The sequence below is a fragment of the Miniopterus natalensis genome, chromosome X, assembly GCF_054644295.1.
Source record: "Miniopterus natalensis isolate mMinNat1 chromosome X, mMinNat1.hap1, whole genome shotgun sequence".
In the NCBI taxonomy this organism is placed as follows: Eukaryota; Metazoa; Chordata; class Mammalia; order Chiroptera; family Miniopteridae; genus Miniopterus; species Miniopterus natalensis.
The window spans coordinates 97,168,562-97,193,491 of record NC_142103.1 but is presented as its reverse complement, the minus strand read 5'-3'; the positions used below and the strand labels follow the sequence as shown (position 1 = coordinate 97,193,491).

At 41.8% G+C, this 24,930-nt stretch overlaps 1 protein-coding gene across 5 annotated transcripts in view; it reads right to left on the bottom strand.

Moving 5' to 3' along the window:
- The window catches only part of PHKA2 (phosphorylase kinase regulatory subunit alpha 2), a 65,717-nt gene extending 43,972 nt beyond the window's left edge, over positions 1-21,745 (bottom strand). For 4 of the 5 annotated variants that reach the window (XM_016199353.2, XM_016199354.2, XM_016199352.2 and 1 more), the window contains exons 1-5: positions 20,849-21,421; positions 6,842-7,000; positions 3,948-3,995; positions 2,503-2,671; positions 1,703-1,785 (exon numbers count right to left, since the gene is read on the bottom strand). In XM_016199353.2, coding sequence (XP_016054839.1) covers positions 1,703-1,785; positions 2,503-2,671; positions 3,948-3,995; positions 6,842-7,000; positions 20,849-20,926 — 537 coding nt within the window. In that variant the 5' untranslated portion in view covers positions 20,927-21,421. Of the gene's footprint in view, positions 1-1,702; positions 1,786-2,502; positions 2,672-3,947; positions 3,996-6,841; positions 7,001-20,848; positions 21,422-21,681 lie in introns of those variants that run through there. The other variant, XM_087829479.1, reaches the window with a different exon arrangement.
- Between the last annotated feature and the right edge of the window lie 3,185 nt (positions 21,746-24,930).

Here is a 24,930-nt window from a genome sequence, read left to right as displayed (position 1 = left end):
TGTGACCTACGCCGCCATCTTGTTTCCTCTCTCCCTGGTATTTTAAACTGATTAATATGAGTTGGCTGAGAGCACTGTATCCATATAGAGAAATTGATACATGCATATCTATCTTTTATAATTCATATTTTCTCTTAAGAAAGCCAAGCACTGGATACTGTTTTTGAAATAATGCTATGTGCACTATTGAAAGATTACAACCCAACAAGGACAGGGCCAATGCCAAAACTTCAGTATCTGTTACTTGGTCTCCGAAGATGAACATTTTCAAAATGTGAAAATTCTGACTTAGACACACTAGGGCAACTTTAGACTCTTTGCCTTGGAGCCAAGACCCAGAACTCCTTCCTTTAGTATTCCTCACATCTGGGTCTTTCCACATTCCAATCCATCTTCATTCCAACTCAAAAATTGCTTTCATCAGCTCACTCCCTGCTTAAGAGTCTAAAGTGACAAACTGTTTATCCAACCCTAGTGGATGCTGTTCAGATCTTTCTCTCTGGATGGCCGTAACTCCATTATTTGGCCTCCACCCCTGCACACCCACAAATGGACTTTATTTTCTACCATTGTCCAACACTCAACTTTGACCCTAAGTCTACTTCACCATGCACCCCCTTTCCCCAGGCATCCCCCACATATACACTCAGAGCCTATTCCTGCCTCTTTGACTGCTCATGCTATTCCCTCACCCCAAACACCCCTTTTCCTCCCATCTGCTTGTCTAACCCTACTCATCCTCCAGAGTCCAACTAAAGTCCCACCTTTTCCACAAAGACTTCTCCAGTTCCTTTAGACCAGGGTTTGTCAACCTCATTTGGGGCCGGGTCACTCTTTATGGTGGGCGCTATCCTGTGCATTGTAAAATACTCAGCAGAGTCCCTGGCCACCCTCTAGATGCAAGTAGCACCCTCCCTAGTATGACAACCAAAAACATTTCCAGACATTGTCCAATGTCCCCTGGGAGGGGAAGATTGCCCGTGGTTGAAAGTCACCACTTTAGACCTGGGGGCAGCAAACTACTGCCCTTGGACCAAATCTAGTTTGCCACTTGATTTTGTAAATAAAACCTGTTTGAGACATAGCCATGCTCACATGTTTATGTGTTGTCTATGGCTGCTTTGGTGCTACAATGGCAGAGTTGAGTTGCGGCAAAAGAGACTGTAGGGACCATAAGGCTGAAAATATTTACTCTCTGGCCCTTTACAGAAAAAATTTGTTCACCCGTGCTTTAGACCACAGTGGCTTTCTTTTTCAAACCAAACTCTACCTTTCTCTATCACCCTTATAGCCAACTCTGGAGGAGCTAGGGTTTATACAAATTTATACCCACACACATCTGATCTGGGGCACACATCCGGCTGGGGCCCCCTGTGGGCTGCCTGGGGTGAGCCCCACAGCACAGCAGCTCCCACCAAGGCGTTGCTGCTGCTCTTAATCCAGATTCAGGCCAGCCTGTGTACATGCCACAGGACATTTTAAGGTCTTATTTAAAATAAGAATCATGGATTCAAACAGAGCATGTGGTGTATTCCAAAACCATGAGCTCTGCAACTGCATCCCAGGACAAAAAGGTGCACTTGTGTGTGGAGGTGACATAATCTTACAGCTCTAATCATGCTAACTTTCTGCTCAGCCCCAAAGAACCATATGATTTTTATTCTTTTTGACAACTGAAAATACTACCAGGGTTTATACTTACAGCAACTTTATATGCAGCTTCTATATAAAAAACAAGATTCTGTATAAAGGCCACTTCATCGAGGGTGAAAATAATACGTAAACCTAGTAAAGAAAAACAATGAAATTATGAAGTAATGTTGTAAAGAGAGTTGCCAATTACAGATACCACACTAGGAAAATGAATCCTTTTACCCCATTTTCATTTTTCTCACTAAGCATCAAAAACTAAGTCTGAAGTAAATTGTAACACAATGTCTAATCTCAGAAAGAGGAAGGAAGGTTCATTTTTTGTGTGTGCCTACAAGCAGAAAGAATTGAAAGAGGTGTGGGGTCTTCTGTACTCCTTGAATGATATCTAGCTAATGGAAGGAAGCAAATAGATATGGGATCAAAGTTGGTTTTGCAACATTAGTTATAACAGCAAAAAGCAAAGGAATAAAGGAATAGTTAAATTAATTGTAGCATATCCACTGATATAGTCCTAGAGAAGAAAACTTTGAAGGGGCATGACACTGCAGATATTTGAACTGTTGAAGGTAGATCTGATCTAGGTTGCTCCAGTAACTAGGTGACAGTGACAGAAAGGAAGCTTTGGGATCAACTACAGAGATGCTAATAGAACTGGCTCAACAGCCCTCATTCTGCAAGTGCTCAGGAGACTGTTCGCATGTCACAGAGTCTGCGCTTATAATATTATAAAGAAGCAGGGTTTTTCTTTACAGAAACAGGTTATTTTGAATACTGATCAATATCTGCCCCTCCCTGTCCCTTTCTGGATTGTCACTCCCTATACAATGGGCTCAAATGGCCCTGGCTCACCTGAGGCAGTCATCTGGGCCAGGAACAGGAGGAAAAGGGAGGTGGCATCCACCTGGAGGTGGCCCCACTGGTCGTCGCCCACGACGGTGCTGCACGTGGCAGTGTTGTACTTGGCATGCAGGCTGTCCTTGGTACTCTGAGTGTGCTTGAACTTCTCCACTTTATCCACCTGGGGGAGAAGGCAAGCTGGTTCTGCATAGCTAAGGGGTTCATGGCTGGCAGAGGCCACACCCAGGGTCAATCTCCTGGATGCAGACCTCTTATCTGCTACCTCTGGGAGCCAGAGGGATGAAAAACAGGGAATTTTCACTAGTAAGGACCACATAAGAGGGGCTGTGTGTGGGATTCTTCCTGCCCATCTTTAGGAATGTCTCAGCCCAGTGGGATTTTAACAAGTTCTTCAGCGGCAAGTGGTCAAGCCAAGGGGTTTCTATATCTGCATATCCCCAGCATGAGCCTTAACACATGGTGGGTACTCAATGAGAGAGAGAGGGAAGGAGGGAGAGGAGGAGGGCAGGAAGAAGGCCTGTTATGTTAAAAGGAAAAGAGTAACTGTCTTTGAAGACCAGCAGGCACATGTTGATTAAGGGCTGGGATGGTATCATAGTCATCTTTGCATATGTTGCAGATCCTAATATGAAGTTCCATATACAGTATGTGCTCAATGAGTTGTTTTATTTACCCCTCACTGAAAATACCAGTAAATAGTAATGTCAAGTTTTAGAAATTCAAGCATTTCAACTCAAAATAAACCCTTTTATAAACTCAATGGACTAAATAATAGTATGTGACTTTCTAGGAGTAGCTTTTAAAAATGTTTTCTTCCTCATTTTTTTTTTTTTTTTAAAGAATGTTCTCCTTTTACACAAGTAACTCTTCAAAAGAGATTCTGTGACACAGCATCCTTTGAGTCTGTGGTTGTATAGTATAATATAAGTACTGAAGATAACTTTAAAAGTTGAAAGTACTGGAGAGTTATTATGCTAAGTGAAATAAGGCAGTCAGAGAAAGACAAGTATCACATGATCTCACTCAAATGTGGAATTTAATGAACAAAATAAACTGATGAACAAAATAGATTCAGAGATATAGAAGCATGGAACAGACTGATAAATTTCAGAGGGAAGGTGGGGGGGTAGTAGATGGGGAGAGATTAATTAAAGAACTTACATGCATAAATGCATAGCCCATGGACACAGACAATAGTGTGGAGAAGGCCTGGGGGTGGGGCAGATGCTGAGTGGAGGGGATCAATGGGGGAGAAAGGGGGACATCTGTAATACTTTCAATAATAAAGATAAAAAAAGGTGAAAGTAAAATATTTTCAATTTTTCTCCATCTTGAAAAGTTCAAAATGCTTTAAGAATGTTAGTTGTCATCATGAAAATGACAAAATGCCCACTCAGATGACCTACCTACAAACACATTTGTCATTTTCTGCTTACCTGTCTCATCATGCACTGGAGAAGACCCCGCATGAGTTTCACCACGTTCTGTAGAAATAAAGTGGGATCAGTAACAAGGCCAGCTTCTTTTGCTCCATGAAAACCTCACCACATGGCCAGTAAGCCAGCACTGCCCAGAGACTTCCCTGAAAAGGCAGATCCCCAGCGTATACAAGTATTCTCATTGTTTAGTTATTTCCATCGCTCCACTGCATCACAAAGAAAGAAAATCTTGACAAAGTGACTTATAATAAAGGGGTTGGACCAGATGGCACCTCCCGGCTCTGAAATCCAGTGACAACTCACTGATATTTTAGCAAGGCAATTGTAGAAGCCTAGTACCCTGGAGCTCTATGGCACAATTCTTAGTAATTTATTTTTGTTATGCAAGGATGAATTAAGTCCACCATGCCTGTCCCAAGTAATGTTGCTTTGTGCCAAAATAGCCATTTGTGTCACCATTACTGGACTATTGAATAAAGTTCTTACAAAATTGCACATAGCTGCCAAGGTTTCTTAATAATATGTATTGTAATCAATAATTATAATTCTTATTATCATTATAAATAGCAATGATCAGACACTATGTCCAGGCATTGTGCAAAACACTTTACCTGATTCTCTGTAATTCTTGCAACAACCTTATAAGTATTATTATTACCTCACTTTATAGATGAAGAAACAGGGGCTGAGAAAGATGAAGTAACATTGCTAAAGTCTCCCAGCTGGCAGCAGTTAGAGCAAGGACAGAGCCCAGGCCATCTGACTCCAGAGTTTGAGCTCTTGGTCAATACATTATGTGGCCTCTCATTTCCTTCACAATTCAGGTCTTAATTGTGAATATTAGAAGACTGGTCTTAATGTGTCCTACTAACAACACTATAAAACTACTTCACAAGTGGCTGGAGAATAGGATAGTTCAAAGTAGCCTGGCTGAAGGAAGCTCCCACCCAGGGCCACGAGCATCTCCTGTCTTACAGAACGTACATGGTTTGCAGGGGAGGGCGTACTGAAGGGCCACAAAAGCCGATCACCAGATAAAAGTCTGGAGAGGATCATCTTTCTGATCCTTCTGCCTCTAAAATCCTAGGATTCTAAAATATAATCTCACTTTATGTCATATACTCTTTTGAGGAAGAAAATGTTCTCTCATAAATATAAGGTATAATTAACATTGTAATAATTAACATTTCCTACAATGTATAGCATAAACATTTATCAATTTCACTTCCCCTTAAATAAATAAAAGTTATTTTTCCATTATGAAGAAGCAGAGTGGTTCCCAACTGGGGGTGACATTACCATCCCCTGGGAGTGGGTGAGCATCTGGAAATGTGGGGGTAGAGCCATTTTTGTCATCATGGAGGTGGGGCTACTGGCATTTAGTGAGTAAGGACCAAGGACCCTAAGTTTCCTGCAAAGCAAGGGCAGTCTCACACAATAACTATGTTCCCTAAGCCCCAAATGCCATAGCATCCCTGTTGAGGATCACTGGAAGATCCCGTGTTACTTTCCATAATCAAAGGAGATGTCTCCTTCAGTTATTAACCACACTCAACAAATCAAACAATGTGGCCTGTTTGTACTTTGCTGTTGTCAGTTATGGAACAGCAAATCCGGTCACCTCTAACCTGGATCAGAAATTGTTTATCGAGGAGAGGTAGAGAGGGGTGTGTGTGTGTGTGTGTGTGTGTGTGTGTGTGTGTGTGTAGACAGGCATGGCTTTACTTTGATCATGTCTCAAAGGAGGATGGGAAGTTTGGAGGACATGGACATCAAATTATAATACTGTTAACTGAATGATTTGTTTACTTAATAGCCATCCAACTTCTTGGAAGAACATTCAGTGCTTGCTGTACACATTTTAAAAAACTACCCATTCTTGCCTTACCTCCAAGACCAGGTGATTTTATCACCTCACACTCAGCATGTTAGTCAAATCCAAACTGTACTTCTCTTGCTCCCATAGACAGGCCTCCTCTCTTAGCCTCCCTACTGCTGTTAAGGCTGCCTGCCACTCATGCCCACTTTGGTTGCTATAAACAAGCACCAGTTGGGCCACAAGAACTCTCCCTGGACTTGATGGTCCACTGGCTGTAAGGGACAATGAGGAATGTATGAATCAAAGATAAATCCCAAAGGCTCTCATGCCAAGAAAACTATTCTTTTATGTGTTAATGCTCCCTACTTCAATGCTATCACTCAAAACATTCTGAAAATACCTCCTGTGCTCAGGGACAGATAATTTTCTCACATATTCAATGATGGTAAATCTTTCCTTTGGTGGGTATCTTGGTTTCTGATTTTGGAAAACAATAAAAGGACTTCATTGTGCTATATGGTAACATAGGAACAAAACTTGGATAACACCAATGTGGGTCAAAGTTAGAGGGTGACTATAAATTAATAAGACTGCTTTGGAATGGCTCGAACAAGAAAGGCATTTTTAAGGGAAATTCCAAACATGTTTTAAACAATGGCAATACTGTCTGGATAAGTATGCATTCAACACGACTACTCTGAAAGGAGTATACTCTTTGGAATGTGTAGTTCTGGCGCACTGACTTTTAAAAAACAATCATATAAGTTTATATAACCTCTTATATAAGCATACATAAAATTGACAGAACATGTGTGAGAGAAATGGAGCTAGTTAGAAATTTGAATGCTTTATTTTCCTATTCGGTGTGATTATTTTTTGGAAGGAAAAATCTCAAAGGGAAGGACAAACAAGAGGTTGAGACCACTTAAGTGCCTCCCCCAAACATTCTATAGCAGAAATGGAGCCAATGTCTGCACCAAACTGCTTTACACATTAAACTACTTCCTTGTAGGCTTTCCAGTTTAGGGAAAAGGTGCTGAGTGACCAAGACACGGCTGCCAGTCAGCATTACCTGCTCCAACTCGTAGGCCTTGGCCTTGTCCTCGTCACGGTCGGCATTCTTGCGGTAGGCCATGCCCAGGCCCCACACGGCCAGGATGCTGTAGATGTTATCCCGCACCCAGGCATCCTTCTGCTCATGACTGGCGGACAGCAGCCCTGTGACAGGATTCTTTTAGAGAAGAGACACAAAATGACTCAGCAACACCCTTCACCCAGCTCCTGGACGAGGAATACTTGCCCACAGGGGGCACAATGAGGGTCAGGATGACAAGTGAAGAGACAGGAGTTCCAGTCCTTGCTCTGCCACCGAAAGTGTGATCTTGGGCTAGAGGGACATCACTAAGAAGAGCTCTAAGAACATTCTCACTTTGAAGTTCTTGTTCTTTTGCTTTCAGACCAGATCACACCACTGGAAATAACAAACAGAAGAAAGAGCAAACAGGAAAGCCTGCAAGACTTTTACAAATACGTGCACTGTGGGCTTTAGGTCTTCTGCCTTCATGTTTCCACATGAATTGGTGAAGCACTGAACTTGGGAGTGGGGCCCCACTCCGTCACTCTATCTCTTTTTTCCCCAGGGAAGCTGCCTACCCTGTCTGGGCCTCAGCTGCCTCATCTGTAATCCAGACATTTTATGTCCCTAAAAAGGAGGCTGAGCAAGAGGACATTGGGGTTCCTATTTAGCTATGATATCACCAGTATTTTCAAGGCCAGCCAAGTCACCAAAAAGCCAGACCTTCACACGCAAAAAGTATACACAATGTTTATAACAGCATTATTCATAATAGCCTAAAAGAAGAAACAACCCAAATGTCCATTAACTGATAGATAAACAAAATGTGTTCTATACAAACAATGAAATATTATTCAGCAACAAAAAGGAATGAATTACACACACTACAACATGGATGAACCTTGAAGACATGATGCTAAGTGAAAGAAGCCAGTCACAAAGGATCACATATTGTATGATTTCATTTATATGAAATGTCGAAAATAGGAAAATTTATTGAGATAGAAAGTAGATTAGTAGTTGTCTAGGGTTGGAGGTAGGGGAGGAGTGGGAGGAAATGGGGAGTGAGTGATGGCTAGCAGGTGTTTTTCCCTTTCTCTCAGTGATGAAAATGTTTTAAAGTTGATTGTAGTGAATATATTAGAACCATTAAATTGTACACTTTAGATGAATTACATGGTAAGTAAATTATATCTCAATAAAGCTATTATTTTTCAAAAGTCAGTCCTAATAAACTCTCTTCCTAGAAATAAAATAGATAAGATAGGAGGAATCATAAAGCTTCTGTTGACTTTTTCTGAAAATATGCAAAAAATATGTATCTAATAAAAATACATTATAACAATCAGAGCCTTGTCAGCTTAAAAAAGGGGCACTAAATTATTTACAAGAGGGTTCATGAAAAAACTCTGTTAGGTACTTTCAAGATTATCAGGTAAAGAAACATTGGCAGAGTTTCAAATGGTCCTACCTAAGGAATTAAATATTCGACTCTCTCCTTTAATCTATGCTCTCTTCAAAAACATCTAAAACTCAACTGATGCTGCCCTCAGGGGCAACAGCATTCAGTGTATTGACAGTTCTACAGCGAACAACTACAAATCAATGATTTTAAAGTCAATTAGAACTGAAGTCTAGGGATGGCTGAGTGAAAGTACAAGTCTATTCCAATAGTGGACTTCTGGAGGTATTTTTTAAAAATTGCTATGCACCAACAATGTATAACATAAGCATCTTTATCTGTTCTGAGGCCAGTTGGCTAATCCAGGACAGGACATGATCAGGAATGCAGGGAAAGGACTCAGCCCCTTCCTGGTGTACCCATCAACCCTGAGTCCAGAGAGACAAACGGCCTTCTGATGACACAGCAGTGACTGCTTGCACACAGAGCCAAGTGTGGTTTGGATTATGAAATGTTACTGTCCTGCTAACTGAAAGTCACCTCTTTTATTCTTTAGTTTGGGCTTAACTGTTGAAGTGGATTAGTTCATCCCCACCCAAAACTAGACTGTCTGAACCCCTTGTTCTACTACAAAGTAGCATTCTAGTGTTTTGGCGATTCCACATTCAAAACTGCATACACAAGCCATGCTAAATTGGGGTGCTACTGTACCCAGCAAAAGGAATACTTATGTCATGAATACTTTATGTCTCCCCCAAACTCATACATTGAAATCTAATTCCTAATGTGATAGTGTTTGGAGGTGATGCCTTTGGGAAGTGATCAGGTCATGAAGGCAGAGCCTTCATGAATGGAATTGGTGCCCTCATAAGAAGAGGCCAGAGGGCCCACTTGCTCTCCTTCTGATGTGAGAATGCATCAAGAAATCAGCTGTCTGCAACCCAGGAGAGGGATCTCGCCAGAACCCAACCGTGCTGTTGCCCTAATGTCAGACTTCCCAGCCTCCAGAACCATGAGAAATAAATTTCTGCTGTTTAAGTCACTCCGTCTGTGGTATTTCATTAGAGCAGCCCAAGCTGACTAGGACTTACTTCTCTAAGTCTATAAAAAAAAAATAACGTATTGTGTTGGAAGATGTGGGAAGTTCCATTTTGATGTGACTCATAAAAGCAGAAATAACCATAGACTGGGAGATACTTTGCGATCCCCGGTCTGCTCTCCCTTCTTATAAGAAGGACCCAGTAGATTTGTCTTTGAGTTACTCCCCTAGTTAGAGGTGCATTGTGCTGTATCACCTGCATTCAAGCTCACTGATTTTTGTGAACCACCTAACAGGTCTGTCTCTTTAGAGCTCTGGGCTCTTCTGCTTATATTAGTTATCTCAGTGGAAGGGGAACAAAAGGCCTTCATATCTGATGCAATTTTACAAGCTAAACACAAACAGGCAAATTGCAGACAAGAGGAAGGTAGGTATATTTGTCCAGGCTAAGCCTATGGCTTCAGATATGTTATTTTAGCCATATGCTGCTTTCCAGTCTCCTAAAAATATAATTTAATTTCACCTATACCCACACATAACCTTCAATGTATTGTGCTTAAGAGCCCAGCCTCTGGAAACAGACTGCCTGTGCTCAAAGCTCTACGACAATCCAGCTGTGACCCTGAACAAATTATTTCACTGTCTCTCCATCTATCAAATGGGGATTAGACTAGTGTCTGGAACTCATGGGGTTGTTTGTGAGGATTAAAGAAATTAATTTGTATTAAGCATTTTGGACTGTGTCTAGCAGCACAAATTGGCGCTCAATAACTGCAAACTATATTAATATTATTGACCTATTTGAACAGATTTCATTCACATTATTTCTTTTTCATATGATTATTTCAGGAAATCAGATGAAGATACATGGTTAGGGGAAGAACCTACAAGTTAGCTCAATGTAACCATCATTATTTTTATTAGGAAAAAACAATGCCTGGGCGTCCTCTTCTATTTTTATTGCTAATACTGCTAGTGGATAAATTTTATCCCATTGATATGGTTGAAACAAAAACCCTGGCAACTCTGCATCCTCTCTACCCCCAGCTCTTTGCCTTTCCCCTTCTTCAGGCATGTGTTTTGCTCACTTAGATAAATCATCCCTTTCTGTTTTCTTTTACTAAACTCTCTGTGTACTTTGCCTGAAAAAATAAATTAATATCAGTGACAAATTTTGTAATAAGAGCCACTCTACCACTTGATAACTATTTCCTAAGGTGACAGGTGTGGGGTCATAAAGGAAAAGGATGGGGCAGATCTCAGTCAACAGCACCTATGAGAGCTACAGTCAATGGTAGTGGCCCAATGCCATGTTAAGATAGCACAGGCCTGAGCCGAGGCCTGAACAGTGCCCCTGCTGCAAGGGAAGTGAGTCACGAAGTGTGAGTCCTCCAACTTTATTCTTTTTCAAGATTGTTTTAACCATTCTGGGTCCCTTGCATTTCTATAGGAATTTTAGGACCAGCTTGTCAATTTCTGCAAAAAGGCAGCTGGGCTCTTGATAGGATTGTGTTGAATCTGTAGATCAGTTTGGGGAGTAATACCATCTCAACCATATTAAGATTTCTGATCCATGAATATGGGATATCTTGCCTTGGCCAGTGTGCCTCAGTTGGTTGGAGCATCATCCCATACACCAAAAGGTGGCAGGTTTGATTCTGGGTCAGGGCACATACGCAGATTGTGGGTTTGATCCCCCGGTAGGATGTGTGTGGGAGGCAACTGATCAATGTTTCTCTCTCACATAGATGTTTCCCCCTCCCTCCCTCCCTCCCTCCCTCCCTCCCTCTCTCTCTCTCTCTCTCTCTCTCTCTCGCTCTCTCTCTCTCTCTCTCTCTCTCTCTCTCTCTCTCTCTCTCTATATATATATATATATATATATATATATATATATATATTCCTTCCTCTCTAAAAAAAATCAATAAAAAATATGGAATATCTTTCTGGCACAATCTTAAGTACTATTTCCATGTTTTAAGCTTCCTAAGGGCAAAGTCTGCCTTTTGGTTTACCACTCTAACCCAAGGTCCTGGCTTAGTTAGGTGCTAAATAGATAAATGAACAAATATATAATAAGGGTTATGTTATTACTGATTTATAGCCTGAAATATCTTTTCAAAAATACTACAAGTGGAGATATTATCTATCTACATTTGTATTATGCATACCTAATACAAGTCATTCTCCCTTTATGAATGCTTGTTTTATTTTTCTGCACATTCTTCTGTTCAATCTTTCTTCAGGAAACCCTGAGGAAGCGAATCAGGCATGTACAGCAAGAACCTTGGGAATGATTCAAACAGGAGATAAAGCCTCATTTTTGCTTTAAAAGTAGAAACACGAATAAAACGGAGTTGCTTCAAACACAGGAAATGACTTATTGCTAGACAAAGAGAAGAGATGGGTGACAGAGAGAATAGTAACCTCACAGGACAGAGTTGAAGTTTGAGAAGGCAGAAGGCGGGGCAGTGAACTTCACGGGGGTTAGGGGTACAGTGATGGAGGGTGAACTGAGAGGATAGGGTACATGACTCCTAGGGTGGTGTGTGTGGTTTAAAAACATATTCAACATTATTATTATCTCCTTGAAACTTTTTTTAAAAGCTAAAGTCTTCATCATACAAGCTCAAGAAACCACTTACACAATCTTTTTGGCTGGAGGCAATACAAAGATGAATCTCAGAACAAGCAAGGGGTGGGGCAGATTTTAACAACAGAAGAGGGCAGAGATGCTGAAATGATGAGATCGACTGCTCCTTAGAGGGTGTGTGCATGTAAAGGAAGGGGCATGCATGGGCCACAAAGTGGATGCTGAGCCAATACAAGAACAGCAGAATGCTTTTGGACTTGAACAATAGGTCAAAACAAACTAGACAGAATTCAACAAGAATTTATTTATTGGGCTCACATGGTTAATAAATGTCTGCTGTACTAATTTTATAAGCCCTCACTCCCACACTTTTGAGTTGACTCAGCTCCTTGTGCACATACACTCCCAGCCCCAGGGCTCTAACAAATCTTTAAACAGAACCTCTCCTCTCTTTTCCAAATCAGGCCCCCTCTTCCACCCCCGCAGTTACACTGTGGCCCAGCCACATCTTGCCCCAATACTTAGATACAAGAAACTTCAACTGTACAATACTGACTGCAAGTTTTAACAGCAACCTACCAAGAGCATGTCAGCAGATACCGAAAGCCAATGCTGTGTTAATGGAAGTAGAGCTTTCAGAATAAGGGAAGGGAGTTTCAATGAACTGCCAGCCTGGCAGAGCACATCTGGTGTACTTTGTCACTGACAAGCACCATGTTTTAAAAGGGACATTCATCTTCTGCAAAGTACCCAGAGGGTGGATCAGGGCTATGAAGAGGCTAAAAAGCCATGTCTCATGGGAACAGAGGAAGATGGGTGTTTAGAGAAGGCCCCACTGCATTTGAATGTGTTCTGTAAGTTTCCACTACACCAGGCTAGGATTGACATCTCAGATATACCTCACCTTACTGTATAGGAATTGGTGAGAGGCAAAGAATTAAAATTTCTTAAGAGTGGTGAAGCCATTTGCACACAAGGGGCCGAGACTGGTTTCTGTGAGTTTTGAAACTGGGTAAGTTGAGCACTAGGACCTGAAACAAAGCTGGAATGAAGTAAATGCCTGCAGTGCTTGGCTACCTACTCAGTTCATTTCCCTCTAAACTGTCAGGCAGTCACATGAGATGGTGCAAATGTTTAGGACCAGGGCAGCCTGCAGCTTGTGCATTATTTGTAAACCTGGAGGGAAAAATCTAATAAGCAGCAATCTAGGAAAAGACATTTCTATGCCTACCTCTCATTTCTTTCTTGCTTTTTTTTTTTTTTTTTTTAAAGTATATTGATTTCAGAGAGAGGAAAGGAGAGGGAGAGATATAAATATCAATAATGGCCTGGCCGGGCGTGGCTCAGAGGTTGAGCGTCGACCTAGGATCCAGGCGATCAGGTTTGATTCCTGGTCAGGGCACGTGCCCGGGTTGCAGGCTCGATCCCCAGCCGGGGGCGTGCAGGAGGCAGTGGATCAATGACTCTCTCATCATTGATGTTTCTAACTCTCTTTCTTCCTCTCCTTTCCTCTCTCTGAAATCAATAAAGATATATTTAAAAAAAAAAGAAATACCAATAATGAAAGGGTCATTATCTGCTGCCTCCTGCACGCCCCCTACTGGGGATCGAGCCTGCAACCCGGCATGTGCCCTGCCTGGGAATCAAACCTCGATCTCCTGGATCACAGGTGGATGCTCAACCTCTGAGACACACCAGCCGGGTACCTCTCATCTCTTTTTCATGTCAGTTGCATGGGTAGCAATTACAATGGTGAATAGACAGAGTGATAATGGGGATCCCTGATGTTCCTGGCTTTAAAGATATTGTTTCTAATCTTTCACCATCAGATTAGTTATAATGTTTGTAGATTTTAACATTATCCTTTATCAGGATAATAAAATTCCTTTGACTGCCTAGTTTGCTAAGAGGTGCTTTTTAAAAATCATTTATAGATGCTGAATTTTATCACATGCTTTTCTACTACTATTGAGATGATCACACCGTTTTCTCTTTGAATTTACTAATTCAAATTACATTAGTAGATTTTCTTATAGTAAAGTTCCCTGTATTCCTGGGTAAACTCCACTTGATCATAATGTACATTTTTATACACTGTTGGATTAATTTTATTACTATTTTACTATGTATTTCTGCATTGATATTCGTAAGTTAATTTCTTCCACAAATATTGTTTCTCATTATGTTGTTTGATTATGTTATATTGGGATAGTGGCCATGTAAAAGGAGTTGGGAATTATTCCCCTTTATCTTTTATCTGAAACAATTTATTTAAGATAGGAGTTATCTGTTAATCCCTTACCCCCCAACCCCCCACTCCATTCTACTCATGGGGCCAAGCCCCTGCTCTGGTTAAACCTGACTCTTTGCCTGCTCTGGGGGTGCACCTGTGGAGCTGAATGGAGAAAAACACTCAGCCATACTGACTGAACTCGAAATGAATGACCCCCCCATGCTGTCCACCAATCATACTAGAAATCCCCGGTCCATCATTCCCTCCTTCTCTCTGATAACTCCTCCATATCTTCACTCTAGGCTGATGACCCTGCCTTGTGTTTCGCTGAGAAAGTAGAAACAATTGAAAGAGAACATGGTGCCTATGTACCCTGCCGTCCCTCTTGTTTTGATGGATAAACTATCTGTGCTCCTCTCTAAGGTCACCTACCACATATACGCTACACTCCATCCCCTCTCACTCACTCGAGGGCTTTGCTCCAGTAATTCTCACTCTGCTTCTCCTCAGTCCCCCTTGGTGGTTTCTCCCCAACTTCTGGATCTCTCCATTTTGGGAAAGCTCCTCTGTGAATATCATCTCTTTTCTGTCTACACTCACTCCTGTGATCTCATCCAGCCTCATAGTTTTTTAAACACCACATATGTACCAATAACTCCCAGGTTTTTATCTCCAGCTCAGACCTCTTCCTTGACTTCTAGACTCATATATTCAACTGCCTACTTACTATTTCAATTTGGATGCCTAATAGTCACCTCAAACTCCACTAAACTCTTTCTCTTCCTCCCCAAACTTGCTTCTCTACAAATTTCCCTATCCCAGTAAATAGCAATTCCATCCTACCAGTTGCTCAAGCCCAAAATCCTGGAGTCATTCTTGACTTCGCTTTTTCCCACACACCTTACACCCAATTCATCAGTAAATCCTGGTGATTATCTTCAAAATTTCTCCCAAATTCCACCACTCTCAGCTGTCTCCACTGCAATCACCCTTGTCTGAGCCATCACGCTCCAATTGAAGAACTTCCTAATTGGTCACCCTGCTTTGCTCCTTGGCCCCTTACGGTCAATGTTCCATGCAGCTGATGGAGTATGTGAAAGTTCAGAATAAGCCGCCTCAAAATGTACTTCAGTGTTATGCAGATTACCTTGAGCCAAAGGCAATTTTAGCTTCAAGTTCAAGAGAAACTTCTGCCCACCTCAGGTCCCCAGAAGAATTTGAATTACAGGCCTTGCCCATAGAGATTATCAGGCATAACTTCTTTTGATCTATCTATAGGGCAATTTACTAATTTACTGTTTTTTATTCTTCTTATCATCCTGCAATGACCTTTTGAAGCCCCCAGTACACCTTACCCTCATTCCTAGCTGAGGTTGTTTTATACACCTCGATCCCCCTTTCTATCTCTGAACCTCTCATATACTCAGGGTCTCTGACACTCTCGTGTATGTGGGGTTCCCGTGGGCACAAACTTAAATTTGATTTTCTCTTGTCAATCTGCCTCCTGTTGATTTGATTTTGGTAACCCAAAAATAACCAGAAGAGGGAAAGGGGATTTTTCCCCCCTCTCCACAAGTGATTCTTCTCAAGCAATATTCAGACTCTCTCATGGCTTTCCTTCCCACTCAGAATAACAGCCAAATTCCTTCACTCTCAAAGATAAGTGAATTAATAAACCATGTTCCGTGGTCCTAGTCTGTAAATCCATCTCGGACTAGGACTTTTTGACTCATTCAATTTCTTTAATGGTTATAGGTCTAATTAAGATTTCATTTTTTCTTGAGTTAATGTTGGTAACATTTATCTAGAAAACTGTCCATTTACATTTTCAAGTTTATTGCCAAAAATTATTCATAGTATTTTTTCATTATCTCCTATATTGTTTATTTGTCCCTCCTTTCCTATTGCCCTACAGTTTACCCATTAGTCTTTTCTAAAAAACAGCTTTTGGTTTTGTCAATATTTATTATTTGCTTTATATTACATTATTGCTTCTATCTTATTTCCTTTTTTTTCTTGGGTGCATTCTGTTGACCTTTTCTCAATCTTGAGTTCATTAATTTTTAAATCTTCTTTTCTAATATATACATTTCAGGATATAAATTTCTCTTCAAATCCCACTTTAGCCATATTCCATAAATTTATGTTGGTAGATATTTTATAATTACCATTTTAATTTCTTCTTAGATCCATGAAACATGTATATATTCATGACATGTATATCCATGACCTATTTAGATATATTTAGAAATGGGCTTAGTAAGATTCCAGACATACTTGGGAGAGCTTTAGCAATTGTTTATTATTGCTCTCTAATTTTCTTGCATTTTGGCAAAAAAAAAAAAAAGTGGTATGCATGAAGTTGATTTTTCACTATATTTGATACTTTCTTTATACAACAATTTGTCATCAACTTTTAAAAAATATACTTTGCAAGGTTGAAAAATTAGTATTTTCTATTGGTGGAGCACAGAATCCTGTGTATGCACACTTGATCAAGTTTGTTTCTTATGGTGCTCAAATTTTCTATGTCCTAATATTTCTCTGCTTGATCTATTAGTATCTGAGAGAGGGAAGTTTAAAAACTTCCACTATGATTATGGATTTAACTTCTATAATTAGGTCAAGTTTTGCTTTATATATTTTGAATCTATGTTGTTAGTATTCTGTGGGTTTAAAATTGCTTTATTTTCTTGGTGAATTATTCCTTTATCATTTAGTATTAACATTTTTATCCCTAATAATATATATTTTAAAAATTTCAAAATCTACTGTTTGATATTGGTATAATTACAACAACTTCTTTTTGGTTAGCATTTGCCTAGTATCTTGTCCCACTAAATTACTTTCAACCTTTCAGTATCCTTTGTCTTAGGTTTTGTCTCTTATAAACCACATGTATCTTCAAAATTTTTAAAAAGTAATTTCTATTTTCTGGCTAATCTAAAAATTTACATTTATTGTGATTAGTAATATAGTTGGACTTATTTGCACTCTTCTTTTGTCCTTTACGTTTACTATGTCTGTTTTTTTTTACTTCCTATTCTCCCCGAGCATTTTTTCCTTCCTTCTCGTGGAGTTATCAAATTTTCTTTGTTCCTCCATTGTTTTAAAAGTTATATATTTGCCGAGCCAGGGTGGCTCAGCAGTTGAGCACTAACCTAGGATCCAGGAGATCGCAGTTTGGTTCCCGGTCAGGGCACATGCCCAGGTTGCGGGCTCCATCCCCAGTTGGGGGCAGGCAGGAAGCAGCCAGTCAATGACGACTTTGTCATCATTGATATTTCAGCTCTCTCTCTCCCTCTCCATTCCTCTCTCTGAAATCAATAAAGATATATATTTTTCAGAAAGTTATATATTCCACTTATACTACTTTAATGCTAATGCTTAAATGTGAACTCCTTACTTAAAATATATAATACCTCTATGCTCCTCCTTAATGTGATAAGGGCCTTAGAATGCTTTAACTCCAGTCTCCTCCCATTCTTCTGCCATGTTATTACTTTCCAGTATTTAATTATATCTTTTTAAAATTATTACTATTTTTCCATTACTCCATGTTTTAGTCATTCCATTCTTCTCATTTTAAATTCCATTGCGGCTAGATAGCATTATTTAGTTACTGTCTTGGTCTCTTAATTATCTGCTTTTTATACCAAATAATCAAGTTACAGGGAACACTGCCTTGATCATCATTTTTCTTTCTGATCCATGTTCTCTTATCACCACTTTGTACTGAACACTTTTACAAATGAGCCTTCAAACAGAGCTGAATTGAAGAAATGTACAAAGTTAGTATTTCTTACCTGGGCCAAAATAAATCTAAGAATTTCTTTTTTTTTAAGTCAACAAATATTTGAAGATACTTCCTAGAGTACATATTTATATTCTCTCAACATATAAAATCAAACCTGCATAAGGACCTTTTTAATAAACATAGCTCTTTCCTTCTTTGCTTGAAGATTCAAATAATATTTAGCAGCAAGTATACTTGGCAAATGACTAATGGAAAAAATTCTCTTTCATAGACACAGAAAAAGGAATTGGTTGACATGTTAGCTGATATGAACAAACCATTGCCTCTAACAGAAAAATGTTTATGAGTTTGACATAGTAACACTGAATGATTTCTAACAAGTGAAATCAATATAAGTTCATCTTGATTTAAAAAGCAAATCAGAAACAGAGTTCAGAGCTTGTACCAGCTGACATTGAAAAATGCCTCATAAACATCTGCACATATCTACCGTAGATCGGGAGATATAGCATAAACTTTAGAAACCGTTAATTTATCTTTTTTATTGTGGTAAAATATATGTAACAAAAAATTGCTCATTCATTTTTACAGAGTAGTTAAGTGACGTACCTAAGATCACTCAGAAAAAAAGACAAAGCGCTAAATAGGTTAGGGTTCTACACCTGGAAAGACTAGTTGTTGGGGGAGGATGGGTGTGGGATGGGGGAAGGTGGGAAGGAGAAGGATTCTACATGTGCAGGCTCATGGTATTTCCCAGGAGAACCATACTTGGAGTATTCTGTTAGTCAGCAGAGCTTGACAGTGCAAGCCAGGGAGGGGAAAAGAGGGCAAACATGAAGGCTTCTCACCAACTACCCCCAAAATAAATACAACAAAGGGCTCAGACAACTTTTTAATCATTAAAATGTTAGAGAGGAAAGTCCAATGCTGCAGATTTGCTTTAACAAGAAGATAGTTCTTACTGTCTGAGGGACCGTAAACCTGGATCAATAGCTGGTTCATTAGGGTAGCTCAGAGCCTGCAGGAAGTATTTTATCACCAAGGACTTAAGGGTAACTTTCATTTATGTGGAGCACTGCTTGATGAAAAGGAACAAAACTAATGAGGTCTCTATGCTTAAGGATCTCACATCAATGGAAGACATAACTATATTCAAAGGCCAGAAAGAATTAGTAGCTGGATCAGGGCCTTTAGGAAAGGGAGCATCATGGGCCAGGGTGGTGAGGCAAGGACATCTGGCCTGGGTATGTGTGGCTTATATCAAAGTCTTAACACCACCAGTAGCACTCACTATTTACTGATTGCCTACTATGATGCCAGGCAACAGACTGGGCACTACTTTTTCTTCATAATACCTCAACGGAGGCAGGCGTTATTCCCATTTTACAGATGAGGGCATGGACTCAGGTCAAGTACGTGTCGTCCATTCAAAGTGGAGCTAGGGATTTAAATCCAGGTGTGACACAAGAACCAACCCTTATCAGTTCACCTTATAGCCCCTTCCATCACAGTAATGAAGGGAAGAGCCTTTCAACTGGGATTTTAAAACACGTTGTAGATGTAATGATAATATATCCCAAAAAGGAAGGCAAAAACTAACTATTCACCTGCTTACTCCTTCTTCAGTTCTGAACTTGAACATCATCTCTTCCAGGACTCCTCCCCTGGTCCCCAAACAGGGCTAACCTCCCAAGACAAGAGCTACAGTTCTTCATGTGCAATTTCAAAAGCCAATAAGCTCTGAAAATTTCAAGTGTTTTCGTAAGTTTGCAGCAAGTGCAATTAGTGGCAAAAGATGACCTGAACTGATGTGAAACTATTTTCAGTCTTTACTTTCCTACTCAGTGTGAATATTCATATTCTGATGTGGAAATAATAGTGGGTTTGATTAAGGGGTGCTGCCCAGACTCCACTGCAATTATTAAAGAATATATAATAGATGCATATTAACTTTCTAAAAATCCAAATATTTCTGACTTGAAAACTACATCTGGCCCCAGGGATTTCAGACAATGGATTCTGGACCTATACTCTATACATAAATCTCACTGCACTACAATAATTTATTCTTTCGTGTGGGCCCAGCACCTGACAGAGTGCCTTGCATGTAATAGGTAGACAATAAAATATTTCCAGAATGAGGAAACAAGGCTGAGAAACTGGCTAAGAAGGGAAATGGTTAGTGGCTTGAGAGTGACCATGGCTCTCAACTTGCAGGCCAGGCATCTAACCATGGAATGCCACTTCCTTCAGGGATAGGAGGTCCTATAAATAGCTGCTGTTGATTGAGGGCAAGCAACATAGATGCTGTCTTCACTAGGAATAAAAATAGTCCAGTTGTCTTATATGATGGGTCCACATATAACTTTAGCCCAGTAATACAAAACAGCAGGCATACTCATACTTTAGGCCACATGGACAGCTTCAGAGGTCCCCTGGAACTTGGGAGCAGACCTGTTTTTGGGTCTGACCCTAGTATATGGAGTAACCTTTTTGGCCTGCAGTTTTCTCATCTGTAAAATAGCAACCAGAGTAAGCCCTCCCACCCTCCCAGGTGGGTCTCTAACAAGGTGATCCACAGAGGGACAGCAGCAGTCGCCCACACTCCAGAGTGGGATGCAAACCTCAGGAGCTTCTTCAGTCCTGTCTACTGTCCTCGAAGTCCAGAGTTCAAAGTCCTCAGTGGGCTCTGTCCAAACTATACACACCTCCTCTCTCATGCAAAAGAAGGAGAGTCAATGCCAAGAGGCGCATTTTGTACCCAGGGCACCCAGGGGGCTCTTTCTGTTTTTGATTCCAAACAGTGGGCAAAAAATTATGTGAAGAATAGCCACACAGCCCTTTGGTCCTGACTCGTAGAAGATGGGGTGGGAGTGGGGAGGGGGTAGTAATCATGGGCCAGCAGGACTGAGTTTAAAGAGGAAACTTCTTAACTGCAAAATCTCCGGACGCGAGAGGGAACTGGGGATGATTCTCTCCTTACCTGGTAACACAGGATGGTTTGCTGAACCAGCCTCGCGTAACCGTCCAAGCGCACCCCGGAATTGCTCCTGCTCCTCATCTCCGCGACGCTCCTGGGGCCGCGGCGCTCGACCTGCTACGAGGAGGTGGGACGCCTGGGCTGCGGCTGCCAAACGGGCCTGGTTCCCAAGCACTCACAGTCTCCGTCAGTTCTTGGGATGGAGCCCGGCGGTCGTAGGTCCGATCTTACAAAAATGATAGAATCAAAGTATGACTGGAAAACATCCAGAGTTTCATGCGGCTGGAAGGCGCGGGGGCGGGAACGGGGCTGGCGCTCTGGCAGCCCCGCGGGAGAAGCGAGGAACTGGGTTTCGGGCGTGGGTGGCAACACCCCCGCCGAGCCTTTTGCGTTCAAGGTCAGTGGTGCGGTGGCCAGGGGGAGGACCCCCAGGCCCGATCCTACCCGACTGCCGGGGCCCACCGCTGCTCCGCCCCGGCCCCGCCCCCGCCCGGGAGCGGAACAGTCCGGGCCGCGGCCTGAGGGGGTGGAGAAGGGGGTGGTCCGCGCGAGTAGCCGGCAACCGGCTCCCTCCGGCTCCCTTCCGCTCCCTTCCGCAGCCCCGCACCTCCCCGCCCGCTGCCCGCTGCAGCGGAGGCTGGGGAAACCAACCCGCCTGCAGCGGACACCTCGACGCCCCGAGTCGGCCTGGGCCCCGCCCGTGGCCCCGCCTCCGGCCCCGCCCCCCGCGCGGAGCGGAACCGGCCGAGCAAGGTAGGTCAGGGCTCCGCTAGGGGCCCGGGACGCCCCAAACTCCCTCGGGCGCCTACGGCCCCGCCCGTCCCAGGCGAGCTCACAGTCGGGCCCCTGGTTCCGCCCCCAGTCCCGTCCTCCACCCCCCGCACAGCGGTGCGGAACCTTTCAATGGGGTGGGGGTGGAGGACGGGCTCCCGGCGGGGCAAGCAGCAGCCTGGAGGAGGCTGGGGGTTGAGCGCCAACCTCGCCAGAGGCGGGAGAAATGGACCCGCCCACTGCGTCCTCCCCGAAGCCCTTGCGCGGGCTGGTCTCGGACCGAGCGGAAGTTGAGTAGTGGAGTCCAGTAGGGAAGAGAAAGGGGGGTAGCCTGGACAGGGTCCCTAGCGCTCCCGGCCCCACTTCCAGTCACCCTGCAGTTCATCTGTAGGCCTACAAGCTGAAACTTAGATGAGTTTCTAGGGCCTATAATTACCTGTATCTCGCAGTCTTCGGCCCAGTATTCATTTCCACCAAAATCTGTCCCCGGATGGATTCCACAGGACAGCTCCTCTAATGGAGTGGTTGTTTACACACGCCCACTGCTAGTCTCCATACATTTACTGTGTGCTTCTTCGCCCAACAGGCCCTTCCTCTTCCTCCTTGCCTGTCTGAAGCCTACCTTTCCTTTAACTGTGCCCACAGCTCCTCCTGTTAGCCCTCTCTGAATTCCCATAACACTTTCTTTACTATGAGCTTAGGTCTTGCAGTGAATTCAGACTGACTTAGAATTCCAGATCTGCCATTCACAAGTGGTGTGAGCTTAGGCATGCTGTTTTAGCGGTTTCATATAGACTCTTCTCATCTGTAAAATGGGGGTAATAATAGCAACTACCTCCTAGGGTGACTATGAAGATTAAGAGGATGAACATAAAGCACTTAGCACCATGCCTGGGTCATAGAAAAGTACTTCATAAATCATAGGTGTTTTCATCATCATTTGACAATAATGTATGGCCTCATTGTAATTATTTTCATGTGCAGCATGTTTTTCTAACTGGATTGTAAGTTATTTACGGAAACCATCTTGGTATTTCCTACCATGTCTGGCATAGTGTTGAGAATGTAGTTATAGCTTGATTAATGTTGAATGAATGAATGAATGAATGAGAATGAATGAAAATCAGTCCACTCAGCTGCATCCCCCTATGTATGGTCCCTAATCAAGTTCATTAAAAAATTCCATAACATAAATCTGTGCCACTGAACTAAAGCACCAAACCCCTCATCATCTCACATACTGTTTGTTTTCTAACTTAGCAGTCTGGGTAACTTTCTTAAATTATGCAGTAATTCATGTGATGTGTTTCCATGCAGATTTTGCTATGTTCTAGAGGTAAATAAAGCTAGGCATTAAGTTATTGCCATTAAATCTCCTTTGGAATCTAAATCTGTACTCTTGCTAGAACTTTCATGTATTCTGCATCTAAAAGCTGGGATCATTGCTTCTTTTCATTACTACTTTTTTCACACTGAATGCTTCTTCGAGAGCCCATTTTGCAGTCATGGGGGAAATAACTGAAGACCTTTGCTTATTACCTAGCATTTCCATCCAGTATAGAAACATTTTCAGTTTCCTGATCTTATTATTTGTAAATTATGGCATACATACATACACCCTTTTTGGTGTATAGCCAGCCTACATTCTTAGGCTTTGATCTATGTTTCAGTGCGTATTATCATGTAAGCTTGGAATTCAGGGATAAAACCAAGAAGGAAGGCTACTAGTTAACTTTTAAAATTGCAAGTGAGCCCGGCCAGTGTGTCTCAGCAGTTGAACATTAACCTATGATCCAGGAGATCGCGGTTTGATTCCGGGTCAGGGCATATGCCTGGGTTGCAGGCTCAATCCCTAGGGGGCATGCTGGAGGCAGCTGATCAATGACTCTCTCATCATTGATGTTTCTCTCTCTCTCCCTCTCCCTTCCTCCCTCTGAAATCAATAGAGATATATATTTTTAAAAAGGTATATTTAAAAAAAATAAAATAAAATTGCAAGTGAATTTTAGTGACCAGACAAATTTTGGACTAGAAGCTGTGCTATATAAAAATGAGACACATATCTTAGTATCCTCATGTCCCCAAGATACAAAACCTCTGTATCTTGGTCCCCATATCCATGAAGCCTTTCTCTGGTTGGGACCCAATAGAAACCTGTCTCAAATGTTTGTCAAGAATCAGATATGGAATGTGATGGGGCATATTACTGTTTCTGAAGCTCATTACCTTCATAAAGGTGAAAACCCAGAACTGGATCCTGGGGTAGCACCATGTCTGACTTCTTTGACCCCAGCCAGAGCATCTGCCCATTGTCCTGCCACAAGGGCTTCAGCCAAAGAAGTTCCCAGGGAGCCACATGTCAGCATCCAAGGCAAAAACCACCTCTAAGCAGGTTCAGGTCCTTGACTTTAAAGAAAAGCATTCTATCTTTGACACGGAGGAAACAGTCCATTCTGAACCAGTTAGACAGATTTGGTTATTTCTGTGACATTTTAACTTTAGTTGACTGGAAAGCATTTTGTTTTTCATCATGATATATTAAAGATTTTTTAGAAATCCTTGCCCAAGGATGAGTGGAAGAGAGAGAGAGAGAGATCAATGTGGGAGAGACACATTGATTGGTTGCCTCCTGCATGTGCCCTGACAGGGGCCAGGGATCGAACCTGCAACTCAGGTAGGTGCCCTTGGCTGGAATCAAACCTGGGATCCTTCAGTCCGGGGGCTGGCTAACCCCTGAGCTAAACTGGCTAGGGCAAAGAATGTTGAATTTGTCTCTGCTCTAGCTTCCTATAGCTAGTTTGAAACTGGGAGGTAAAGAGAGGAAACACCAGGAAGCATAAGATTTCTTCACAGTGAAGAATATTTATAAGTATACTTAAAAGAACATATTCTCAAGGAATGTATTCAATTTTTGTCTGCCCTAACTTTTTGATGTTGTATCTAGGGACTGAAGTGAAAAGAAATAAGAATATACTGATAAGAATTCTTCCCATTCAAGATTATGTTCATAAGACCAGTCTTTCCTTTCTCCTGTCCTTCATACTTAAACTGTAGCAGCAAGGAGCTGAGGCAGAGATAAACTGAATAGTCCTTAAAATGCTTTTATGGAGACAAAATGACAACATACAAGTCCATTTGGTAAATTGCTCATTTAGTAAATTAGCTCTTTTTCAAAATGGCCTTCAACAAACTAACCTGACTCCTAGGTAACCTCATTAGACACAACTAAATATCCCAAATGAAGCCATTTCACCATTTTTGCTGAGAGCAATCATCATGCTGCTCATTGAAGTTTAATAGAGTTACTTTAGGGA